A 12289-nucleotide genomic window follows, 5' to 3' on the forward strand; every position below is an offset into this window, starting at 1 on the left:
ATGTGCTTCATTTTTGGTTATTTCACGTTAAAGTATTCCATTTGGAATTTGACGAATATGAACCTATTTTTCATTAGCTATGACTCTGCTTCTACTAGGGGTAGAGACGTGATGTATACACCATTTTTTTAAAAAATTTTATAGGCTATATTTTTGCTAAGAATGTTTTTCCGACAAAATACTTACTATTTGAGTAATTTGCGAGAAACCGTCTAAAAGCGTGGTTATTTTGTTGAAAAAAATGAACATTTTCACTGCCAAATAACTCGAAAAGTATTGACTTAGTGAAAAAACTCTATAGAACAAAAGTTACTTAAAATTAGCCAGTTTATCCATTTCCTGACTTTCTTTGCACGAATATTTTTTCACCCCCAAGAAGGGGTGAAAACCGCCCCCAGGGCAAAAGCACATCTCGGAACAATATCACTTTTTTTCTTTGACTTGTTAGCTATCTGTATGCCAAATTTCATGTTAATCTAAGCGGTTCTTTAAAATTTAGAGGTTTTGCAATATTTTACCGTTAAAGAACGGACTATAAGACTTCTGACAGTTTATGGAAGAAGAACATTTTTGACTTATTTAAAAAATTGACCTAATTAAAAAACATGACAAAAAGTAATTTTAAACAGTGTAAAATTATTTTGCAAAAACACGTCGATTTTTTGCTTACTTATAAACAATTAGAATAACTTTTTAACTGTTACCCGTAGAAAAATTAGTTTTGCATATTTGGAAAGACTGAATTTTTATACACATTTAGAAAGAAAAACAATTGTCCTAGGACAATTAGGGACGAAGTTAGCCCCCCTTTTTTTAATTCACATGTTTTTGCAAAATAATTTTGCAGTATTTAGAATTATTTTTTGTCTTTTTTTTAATTAAATTATTAGTATAAATCTTCTTCTTTCATAAACCATCCAAAGTATTAGTGTAACTTTATCATTTTCTGACTTATAGCGTTGCAAAAAAAAATTAATTTGGGATAAACAAATTAAATACCTTTTTTCTACAATCGTGTTAGAAATGCAATTTTTAGCACTCCATACGAGCGTTAAAAATACTACTTTAAAGCACTAGTGCTTTAAAAAAAATTTAAGGCACTGCAGTTCGTATTGACCGTATAGCAATTTTGATGTAATGTCAAAAAAATATAAAAATGGAATGTCAGTCAAGTTCAAGTAAAAGTTTTTGTAGATATTGTCCTGTAATTACGTTTGTAGAAAAAATATTGTATGATATGCGCGTTAAAAAGTACATTTTTAAGGCACTCATGTGAATTGCAGAACTCGCTATCGCTCATTCTGCAAACTTTCACATGCGTGCCTTAAACGTGTACTTTTAACACTTATATCATAAATAACTATTAAACTATTTGAACGTTCTAAGTTAATTTTTACATAAGTTATGAATATTTATAAAAACTCAAAATTTATGATTTATTTTGCAATTTTCTAAGCAACCAATAAGGACACATTCAGCGAACGTCATATTGAAGTTTTTTATACGATTTATGAGTTTCTCACTCTTAAATTTGTTTAAAATACTTAACTTTTTGGTTATAGAGGAAAAAAGCGAAAATTTACCGTTTTTTGATCTTCAGTTGTTTATAACTATGTATATCATCAAAATCGGCTGCAGGAAACATATAGGTTATTAATATAGATGTCCATACTACTCAAAAAATGTAATGTCGGCCTGGAGGGGGTTGTGTCACCAACAGGATATTTTTTTCCATATTTATTTGAACTACCTACCAAGGTAAACAATTTGATCAACTAGATTAATTTGGTATTACTTACATATTACACTAAGCGTCAAAATTAACGCACCACCTTAAAAGTGGGACATTTTTGATGTGTCGTATTTCCTAAACCTGTTCTCCGATTTGAGTAATTTTTTTAATATGTCATAGCTTTATTATTCAAGAATATCGGTGTAATAATATTGTTGCTAAACAGGTAAGTGTCATTGTATACCGGGTGTAACAAAGATAGTGTGTTTTTACCTAAAAGTTCGGAACACCCCGTGGAATATTCCAGCGCATATAAAATATTGAAATTAAAATTCAACTGCAGCTGCAGCCTTAGGCTTTCTTAATATTTTGCTTTTTGATTTATTCGCTTATGTTGGATAATAAAAAAGTTAGGTACTTTAACAACTAGCAACGTTCTTCATCAATACAGGGCGTTTCTAAATAAGTGCGACAAACTCCTAGAGATAATTGTGCATGAAAAATAATGACCGTTTGCTTTATGAACAAATGTCCGCAAATGCTTCGTTTCCGAAATACGGGATATTGAATTTTTTCTTACAAACTGACGATTTATTGACCGTAAACTGGTTGAGATATGCATATGAAATTTGGTAGGTTTTAAGAGGTAGTTATTGCACATTTTTTGACTTACAACTAAGAATTTTATATTCACCATTGGCGTGCATACGGGTAATATAACTGGGTAATATGACCCGTATGCACGCCAATAATAAGTATAAAATTCTTAGTTGTATGTCAAAAAATGCGCAATAACTACCTCTTGAAACCTTCTAAATTTCAGTTGCATACTTCAACCGGTTTTAGAGCAATAAATAAATAATCAGTTTGTAAGAAAAAATTCAACATCCCGTATTTCGAAAACGAAGCGTTTGCGGGCATATGTTTATAAAGTGAACGGCCATTATTTTTTCATGCAGAATTACGCTTTAAAGTTTGTCACACTTATTTAGAAACACGCTGTATTGATGAAGAACGTTGCTAGTTGTTAAAGTACCTAACTTTTTTATTGTTCAACATAAGAGAATGAATCAAAAAGTAAAATGTTAAGAAAGCCTAAGGCTACGGCTCCACGGGCGAGAAATTGACGCTAGCAGGAGCAGTAAAATGAACTTAAGGTTCCGCGGAACGGAATGGGAATAGCCGAACTGAACCGACTACGCACAAGTCCTGTAGTCGGTACAGTTCGGCTATTCCCATTCCGTTCCGCGGAACCTTAAGTTCATTTTACTGCTACTGCTAGCGTCAATTTCTCGCCCGTGGAGCCGTAGCCTAAGGCTACAGTTGAGTTTTAATTTCAATATTTTATATACGCTGGAATATTCCACAGGGAGTTCCGAACTTTGAGGAAAAAACACACTAACATTGTTACACCCGGTATACAATGACACTTAAGTACCTGTTTAGCAACAATATTATTACAACGATATTCTTGAATAATAAAGCTATAATATATTAAAAAATTCACTTAAATCGGACAGGTTTAGGAAATACGACACATCAAAAATGTCCCACTTCTAGGGTGGTGCGTTAATTTTGACGCTTAGTGTATATAGACGGTTTTATTATGAGTAGAGCTCGGGAAATATGCACTTAAAAAACCCTAAAATATGCATGCAAATATGCACAAAAAACAGTTGAAATATGCACTTAAATATGCTTTATGGAAATAAATAAACAACACGGTAATCCTTGTTTTGAAGGTATTTAATTATTTATTTGATGCCAATGGACTGTCGAGGCATTTAAGATAAACCAATTTTTTCTACAACCGTGTTAAAAATGCAATTTTTAGCTCTCCATACGAGCGTTAAAAATGCAATTTTTAGCTCTCCATACGAGCGTTAAAATGCTACTTTAAGGCACTAGTGCTTTAAAAATTTTAAGGCACTGCAGGTAAAAGTGAAATGTCAAATTATGAAACATCATATTTATATTTCATTTATTAATAGTACAACTTGCGCAATTTGAAAAAGGTGGTTTAAAAGGTTTTTTAAAATTTAATTTAAACTGTATTATTGCGTTTTTAACACGTTTGTAGAAAAAAACTATTAAAATTTATTAGAATATACAAGAATAAAAGTAAGATGTTATACTATAGTTGTTATGATTTACGTATTGACAGTATAGGCAGTTTTGATGTAATGTCAAGAAAAATATAAAGTAAAAGTTTTTGTAGATATTGTCCTGTAATTGAGAATGAATAAATTATAATTGTTGATATATAAGACGTTTGTAGAAAAAATATTGTACGATATACGTATACGTGTTAAAAAGTATATTTTTAAGGCACTCATGTGAATTGCAGAATGAGCGAAGCGAAGCAAACTTTCACATGCGTGCCTTAAACGTGTACTTTTAACACTTATATCATAAATAACTATAATTTTATGATAATGTCATAAAAATATTTATTGAAATTTCTATAACCTACATCATAATATTCATTTATTCTTTATATTTATCATCATTCTTTATTATTTATTGTTACAATTATTATTAAAACTGTACTAAATTAAAAGTTTTTCTAAATTTTCTACAGAAAAACAGCAGTAGATAGGTATATCTGATTGTAATTGTTTAAGCATACACGGAAAAAAACTCCTTTCTACTTCACACAAAGTTAAAGAAGCAAACTTAAAATATTGTTTAATTGAGGGTTTTACCTATAAAATTAAATTATCTTCACATTTCCCCATCTTAATAATTTTTTTTATTTATTTTGTGATTTTCCTCATTTTTCTTTAACGCCGTGCAGAATTTTTGATACACTTTGTTGATTTCACCAAGGTGTTTAATTATTTCATTTAATGAATTGATAATTTCAATACTTTGTCTAAAGAAATGTTTCGTTTTTCTAATTTAGTAATTGGCTAAGCAATATTTACAAAATTGGTTGGGATATGTGTCAAATTACTTTTTAATAACGGTTTTTTAAAACATCCACACATTTTTCATAGCACCTGAGTTACGTCTACATCGAAACTACAAATGACGTCTCTAATTCCCTCAAAATATCGGTTATAAAATTTACAGAATTTAACCATGTTCTCCATCTAGTTATCACAGGTTCAGGTGGTAAAGGCACATTAGGTAAACGATCTTTATACACCTATACCCGCAGAAGCGCTTTTAAAAATATGTTTTTATTTTTGATAGAAGGGTATTGACCATTGGAAATTCCATCCTTGTAGTGTGTAGCCTCCTGCTACTCTATTTGTAGCAGAAGCGTGCTCTAGACAAGTAACAAATTTGAAAAAATATTTTTAAATGTTGTCCACTTTTGGTCATATGGCGCAGCATCACTTAACAATAACAAAATGTTTTCACTAACAAAATGTGACTGCATATTGTAGAGTCTCCTTCGTCTCCTTTATTCGCCTTATAAATTGTAAAAGGCAGATATTAAGGATATTACCAGATTGGGGTTCCACGAGAATTTTCAGATTGATTGTTTAGATCTGAGACTTCTCATTTCTCTTTATAATGCATCTATGCAAAAAATGCAATAAAGTCTCAAAATATGCAATTTTAATAAATGCATATGCACTTACAAAATTTATCCAAAATATGCAAATATGCACTTAATATGCATTTTGCATATTTCCCGAGGTCTAATTATGAGTAATTTGGTTTTCCGTATGTTCAGATTTCAAATCCAGACCTGCTTCCTTACAGCTCTCAACGACACTATCAAATAATGTTTGCAGATTTTCTTGAGTAAAAGCTAGGAGTACCTACTGTGTCGTCCTCATATCGCAAATTATTGACGACTTCATTATTCGAAATTATTATTGCTTCTTGTTTTTCAGAAGGAAGAAGATAAGAATTGATGACCTTTCAAAAATTAACGTGTTTTTTTAGATTTTTTTAAAGGCGTCTATTTTTGAAATAATGAATTTATTCCATACTTTTGCAACATACTGTCAGAGCTGAGTAGTATCCGGATACTTCTGTATCCGGATACAATATCCGGATACTTTTTATGTATCCAAAAGGTGTATCCGGATACTTTTTAAATTTTGTATCCGGTATCCGTATCCGTGATCAAATTTTAAAGTATCCGGCATCCGGATACTTTTTTTGATATTTGGATACTTTTCTACTTTTTTCGTAGAAAAAATCCCAAAAAAACTATAGAAGATATAAAAAAATGCATTATAACTGTCGCCAAAACAAAAGTGGAATTGGAAAGTTGCAATGAATCAGATGAAAGTGGAGATCAAAATTTGGATGACTTTTTTGATTTTAGCAATTTTCGAGACCAGCAAGTGGACAACAGCTGTACTATTAATTATACACAGAATGAACAGGGTTCCAGCATCAATAATAAAACTTCAAAAGTACAGTTGGAGTTGCTAAGATATTTGGAGGACAAAAGAACCAATTTGAACATCTTAAATTAATACCCAATCTTAAAAAGGGTGTCAGTAAAGTACAACACATGCTTATCTTCGTCAGCACCAGTTGAAAGACTTTTCTCTTTTGCAACTATGATTGATACGCCTAAAAGAAAAGCTTTAAGCGACGAACTCTTTGAGGCATTGGTACTTACAAAGGCAAATTCAAAGGCACTTTACTTCTGACTTCGTCAGCAATTGGAATACTTTCTGTATTAGTAAGTTTTTATTTTAATTTAATGTTTCCTTATAAGTTTATGTTCTTGTTTTATTATTCATAAGCAATAAACAATTTTTTTGAGTACTTTCTGATTTCTTTCTCCATCATTTAATGTATTTTTATTATTATACATATATTACAATAAAAATACATGCACATCACAGTTCTAATACTAATAATTTATGTCCTTCTTAAAAAAAGTATCCTTCAAAGTATCCTAGGAAGTATCCGAAAAAAATATCCGGGTACTTGTATCCGAATACATTTTTAAATTAAAGTATTCGTACTTTTTTAAAAAGTATCCGGATACATTTTGAGTATCCGTATCCGGTATCCGGATACTTTTTTTCAGTATCCGACTCAACTCTGCATACTGTATATTATTTACATACAGAGAGAGTCTGTAAAGTGGAATAAATTCAATATCTCAAATACTAATTGTTTTTTTGGAAAATGCTCAGACCCGTCGATTAGTATTTCAAATTGTCCTTTTTGACATTCAATAAAAATGTATACAGGGTGTCCCAATTTAGAGATATGACGTCATCGTCGATTTTCTTAAATGGCAACACTGTCATTTTGATAGCTAATTTGATAGGGTTTGTAAAGTTATACATAACTGCAAAATATCAAATTTTTATTCTCTACCATTTACAAGATAATAGAAAATAACAAAGTTATATCTGTAATTTGGAATATATTCAATAATTAAAACACTAACTGTTTTTTTGAAAAATGCTCAGACCCGTCGATTAGTATATCAAATTGTCATTTTTGACATATAATAATAATGTATACAGGGTGTCCCAATTTAGAGATATGACGTCATCGTTGATTTTCTTAAATGGCAACACTATCATTTTGATAGCTATTTTGATAGCGTGTGTAAAGTTATACACATCTGAAAAATTTCAAATTTTTATTCTCTACCATTTACAAGATAATAAAAAATAACAAAGTTATGAAGAACAAAAAGTAATCAAATAGTAATTGAATTTATTTATTTCAATTAAGAAAATGCTCATAACGTTGCCCATTGACAATTTGACAATAATTGAGGGCAACATTATGAGTTTTTGCTTAATTTATTGAAATAATTAAATTCAATTATTAGTTGATTACTTCTTTTTCATAACTTGGTTATTTTTTATTATCATCTAAATGGTAGAGAATACAAATTTGAAATTTTGCAGTTGTCTATAACTTTACACACCCTATCAAAATAGCTATCAAAATGACAGTGTTGCCATTTAAGAAAATCAACGATGACGTCATATATCTAAATTGGGACACCCTGTATACATTATTATTATATGTCAAAAAGGACAATTTGATATACTAATCGACGGGTCTGAGAATTTTTCAAAAAAACAGTTAGTATTTTAATTATTGAATATATTCCAAATTACAGATATAACTTTGTTATTTTCTATTATCTTGTAAATGGTAGAGAATAAAAATTTGATATTTTGCAGTTATGTATAACTTTACAAACCCTATCAAATTAGCTATCAAAATGACAGTGTTGCCATTTAAGAAAATCGACGATGACGTCATATCTCTAAATTGGGACACCCTGTATACATTATTATTGAATGTCAAAAAGGACAATTTGAAATACTAATCTACGGGTCTGAGCATTTTCCAAAAAAACAATTAGTATTTGAGATATTGAATTTATTCCACTTTACAGACTCTCTCTGTATATATCAACAAAGGTAAAAACAGTATCCAAATCTAAGATCTCTTTAAAAAATAATAACTTATTTTCCATAATAATAAATTTTCCAAACTATCCCTAATCAAATCTATTAGGTACCTCATGTTTATTAAGAAACAAACTATCCGAATAAACAGAAGGACATATTATACGGAATAATATAATAACAGAAAAAATACATTTTAGGTTGATTTAAAGAATTTTTTGAAGACGGATCCTTTCTGTAAAATCCTGAAATCTTGCAAAGACCTGTAAAATCTTGAAATGAACCTGTCACAACATTTGCCAATGTTGTCTATACAGGCTCTTCCGCCAGAAATTCAAATATCGCCGCGGGCAACCTACGTTCGAACAACCAACCACAGTCAAATCTACGTCGCATTGTGTCTCTATTGGCCAAACTCGCGCATTTGAATGTAAAGAAGGGGAACGCAACTTCAAATCCCAACAACATTGTCGTTAAATTTCACAAAGCGCATAGCCACCGTAGGTTTCGTAGGGGTTCAGCAGTTGTTATAAGTGCAGTGAATTCAACGCGAGGATCATGGATTCGTACGTGTGTAAAATCGTCGTTCTCCGAACCAGCGACAAAAAGGTTTTGAAACCTAGAAATGTAAACACAACTTTAGCACAATCTAAAAAAGTCATGGGAATCAAGAAGTGCCTTTTCGGAGTTGCCAGCATAGAAGACACCGAAAGGATGTTACAAGAACAGTACGAAATTGACACGAAAAGATTCAATGACAGGTTCGGAATAGATCTTAGAAAATTGGAAGAGAGCGAGAATTTCCACGACACCGATAGAATGCTTCACGAACAGTGCAACATTGACAGGAAGAGGTTCAACGATAGGTTCGGGATTGATCTGAGGAAGCTGGAAGAGAACGAGAACCAAGGAAATTGTGAAAATTTAGTTAGTAATTCCAATATTTCACCGGCCAAGAGGAAAGCTGGAGCGTCCAGTAAGCAGCAAGTTAAAAGAAGTAGGGAAGTCTTTAGGCAGCGCAATAACCAGACAGTATTAACAGGTAAGCTAAAGGTTTTATTCATGATCATCATCATCACACAGCCCTTTGCGTCCACTGCTGGACATAGGCCTCCCTCATTTTTGCCCATTTTGGTCTATTTTGAGCACTCTGCATCCAATTTCCTGACATTTTCTTGAGATTGTCAGTCCAACGAGCAGGAGGTCTTCCTTTATTTTTTTTTGTCTAATCTCGGCCTCCACTTAAACAATCTGTTCGTCCACCTCCCATCACTGATTCGGGCGACGTGTCCGGCCCAGTTCCATTTCAGTGTGGGAATCGGTGGTTTACCGATGTAATTTCCCTAATTGCCACCCTGAAATGGTTTTACTAATATTTTGTTCGTTAAAAATCATTTAAAATTAAAACAGTTTAACAAGAATTAAGCAATTTATTCTGGTTGAACTTTCAGTTTTTCACCAGCTCCAGTTACAGTATATTTTTGCATATTGCCCTAAATTGTAAAGACCTAAACCTGCCCACCTAGTCGATTTATGCATTTTTTTAAATTCAATATTATTGGGCGTAAACTTTAATTTAACTTAATTGTTATTAAGTTTTACATATTGTTATATGTACATATCTATATATTTTTATGAGTTTTGATAAGAATTTTTACGAGTTTTTTATAGAAAGTACATACCTATTATAATATAATCGGTAAGGCTTCATTAGCTATAATTTGGATGAAAATCCAGTGCACATATTTTTTTTATTTGATTTTTTCGATGATTTCCAAATACGTGTGTATTTATTATTGGAAAAAAATTTGTGTATGTATTTTAAAAACTTTAAATTATCATGCCATTTCTTTATAAATGTTTGACATTAGTGGCTAGTTTTGCACTTTATTTATTTCTTGTTCATTTCTATTACTCTTGAGATATACGATGTAGTAGGTACATATTTGTCAAAATTGGGTGTGAGTCTGAGTGCAAATTTGATTACGTCATAATAAATATGATTTGTGATTTGAATAATGTATTTATCTATGCATTTGTTTACTACTGATATAACTTAATTGTAATAATTTTGTTTAGGTAATACAAAAAATGTGCTGCATTTTGTTGAAAGTTTCTCCCAAATACTATGTAATACATTTTATTTGAAAACTTTTACGTGAATTGTACGTGCAGCGTGCAGCACATTTTGTGTTAATGTCCCTAATTATCTTTTTCTTACTAGTCCAGGGCGCATCTGTTTTGAGATGGACGTTGAAAGGTGACTCAAATTTTTTAGCAGAAATTGCTTGAAAATAACTCAAATAATAATATTTGAGTTATCCTCCAACTCAAAATGGTCCGGAACATTGTTTAAATAATCCAAATGTCAAAATATGAAGGAAAAATTCGATTTTTTATTGGTTTTTTGAATATAACTTTAAAACTATTCATTTCTGAGAAAAGTTCTACTGACATAAAAGTTGCGTAATTAAATTTCTTACAATGTAGAATTAGTTTAAAATTTAAAAAGTAGTCACCCTTGTTGCAAAATAGCAATAATTTCGAAAAAAAAAGCAGTACAAAAACAAGTATTCGCATTTTACGTTTTTCAACCATTTATGCTACACTAGGGCCTTCATATTTTACCCAGAAAAACTTTATGATATAGTAAAACAACACTGTAAATTTCATTAGGATCGGTTTAATAGATTTTGCAAAATAAATTTTGCAATCCAGCTTTCGCAAAATAAATTCATTTTTTTTAATGTTGCAGGACTGAAAATAAAGCAGATAGCAAGTTGAATTTTTTTTTGCTTATAGAAGTGAACTATATCTTTCATTTGCAATGTGCAAAATTAAAATCGATTAATTACCACGGCGTCAGGAAACTTTTTAAATAAACATTAATTTTTGGTGCTACGCGCAGGACAGCATTGTTCGATTCACACAAGTTGATTTCAGCCAAAATTTCTTCCAACCTTTATCTAATATATTATTTTCTTACTCTATTTTTGTTGTATTTTAATATTTTAATTCCACAAAAATCAAACTAATTTTATTAAATTGTTTGTGAAACATTGTTTAAACAATTGCATATGTTTAAAAATAATAAACTTTTATTTTCTAAGTTAAAATATATGAACAAAGAAAGTTTTTGCTAAAAAAAGTGTTATTTCAAAGGATAGAGTATGTGTTTTTATTTTGCAATAAACAAATTTATTTATTTATATCGAAATGTAATAAAAATTAGAATGTATCAATAATTTTCAAAGGTAATTGGAATGCCCAATCAAAGCAAACTATCCGCTGTCCTGCGCGTAGCACCAATATAATTAATGTTTATTTAAAAAAATCCTGACGCCGTGGTAGTTAGTCGATTTTAATTTTATAAATTGCAAATGAAAGGTACGGTACACTTCTATATGCAAAAAAAATTCAACTTGCTATCTTCCTTATTTTCAGTCCTGTAACATTTTGAAAAAATTAATTTTTTTTGCGAAAGCTGGATTGCAAAATTTATTTTGCAAAATCTATTGAACCGATCATAATGAAATTTACAGTATTGTTTTACCGTATCATAAAGTTATTTTGGGTAAAATATGAAGGTCCTAAGTATAGCATGAATGGTTGAAAAACGTAAAATGCGAATGCTTGTTTTTGTATGGTTTTTTCGCAATTATTGCTATTTTGCAACAAGGGTGACTATTTTTTAAATTCTTAACTAATTCTAAATTGTAGGAAATTTAATTACGCAACCTTTATGTTAGTACAACTTTTCTCGAAAATGAATACTTTTAAAGTTATAATCAATAGACGAAGAAAAAAATCGAATTTTTCCTTCATTTTTTGACATTTTGATTATTTAAACAATGTTCCGGACCTTTTTGAGAGGGAGGATAACTCAAATATTATTATTTGAGTTATTTTTAAGCTATTTCTGAAAAAAAATTTGAGTCACCTCTCAACGTCCAAATGTAGTAATATTTTTACAGATGTTTATACGGTTTCTTTTACTATACTAAATTTACAATCAAGATGCAGTAGAAATAAACAAACCAAGACACGTTAAATGCTACTAGGCGCACTCTCAAATCATAATTTACAATGTATATACATTGTAAATCCCAAATCATGATTTACAAAGTTTATACATTGTAAATCATGATTATGGAGTGCTCCTAGTAGCATTTAACGTGTCTTGGTTTATTTA

The 12289-nt window shown here is 30.4% G+C and overlaps 1 protein-coding gene across 2 annotated transcripts in view; it reads left to right on the top strand.

Moving 5' to 3' along the window:
* Nucleotides 1-8566: 8566 nt before the first annotated feature.
* LOC114325823 (uncharacterized) overlaps nucleotides 8567-12289 on the top strand; it is a 44852-nt gene continuing 41129 nt past the window's right edge. For both annotated transcript variants that reach the window (XR_007697027.1, XM_028273954.2), the window contains exon 1: nucleotides 8567-9139. Coding sequence is in view for 1 of the 2 variants with exons in the window: in XM_028273954.2 (XP_028129755.2) it covers nucleotides 8656-9139 (484 nt within the window). In the remaining variant the exon portion in view is untranslated. The remainder of the gene's footprint in view (nucleotides 9140-12289) is intronic.

This window comes from Diabrotica virgifera, chromosome 3, assembly GCF_917563875.1.
Source record: "Diabrotica virgifera virgifera chromosome 3, PGI_DIABVI_V3a".
Lineage (NCBI taxonomy): Eukaryota > Metazoa > Arthropoda > Insecta > Coleoptera > Chrysomelidae > Diabrotica > Diabrotica virgifera.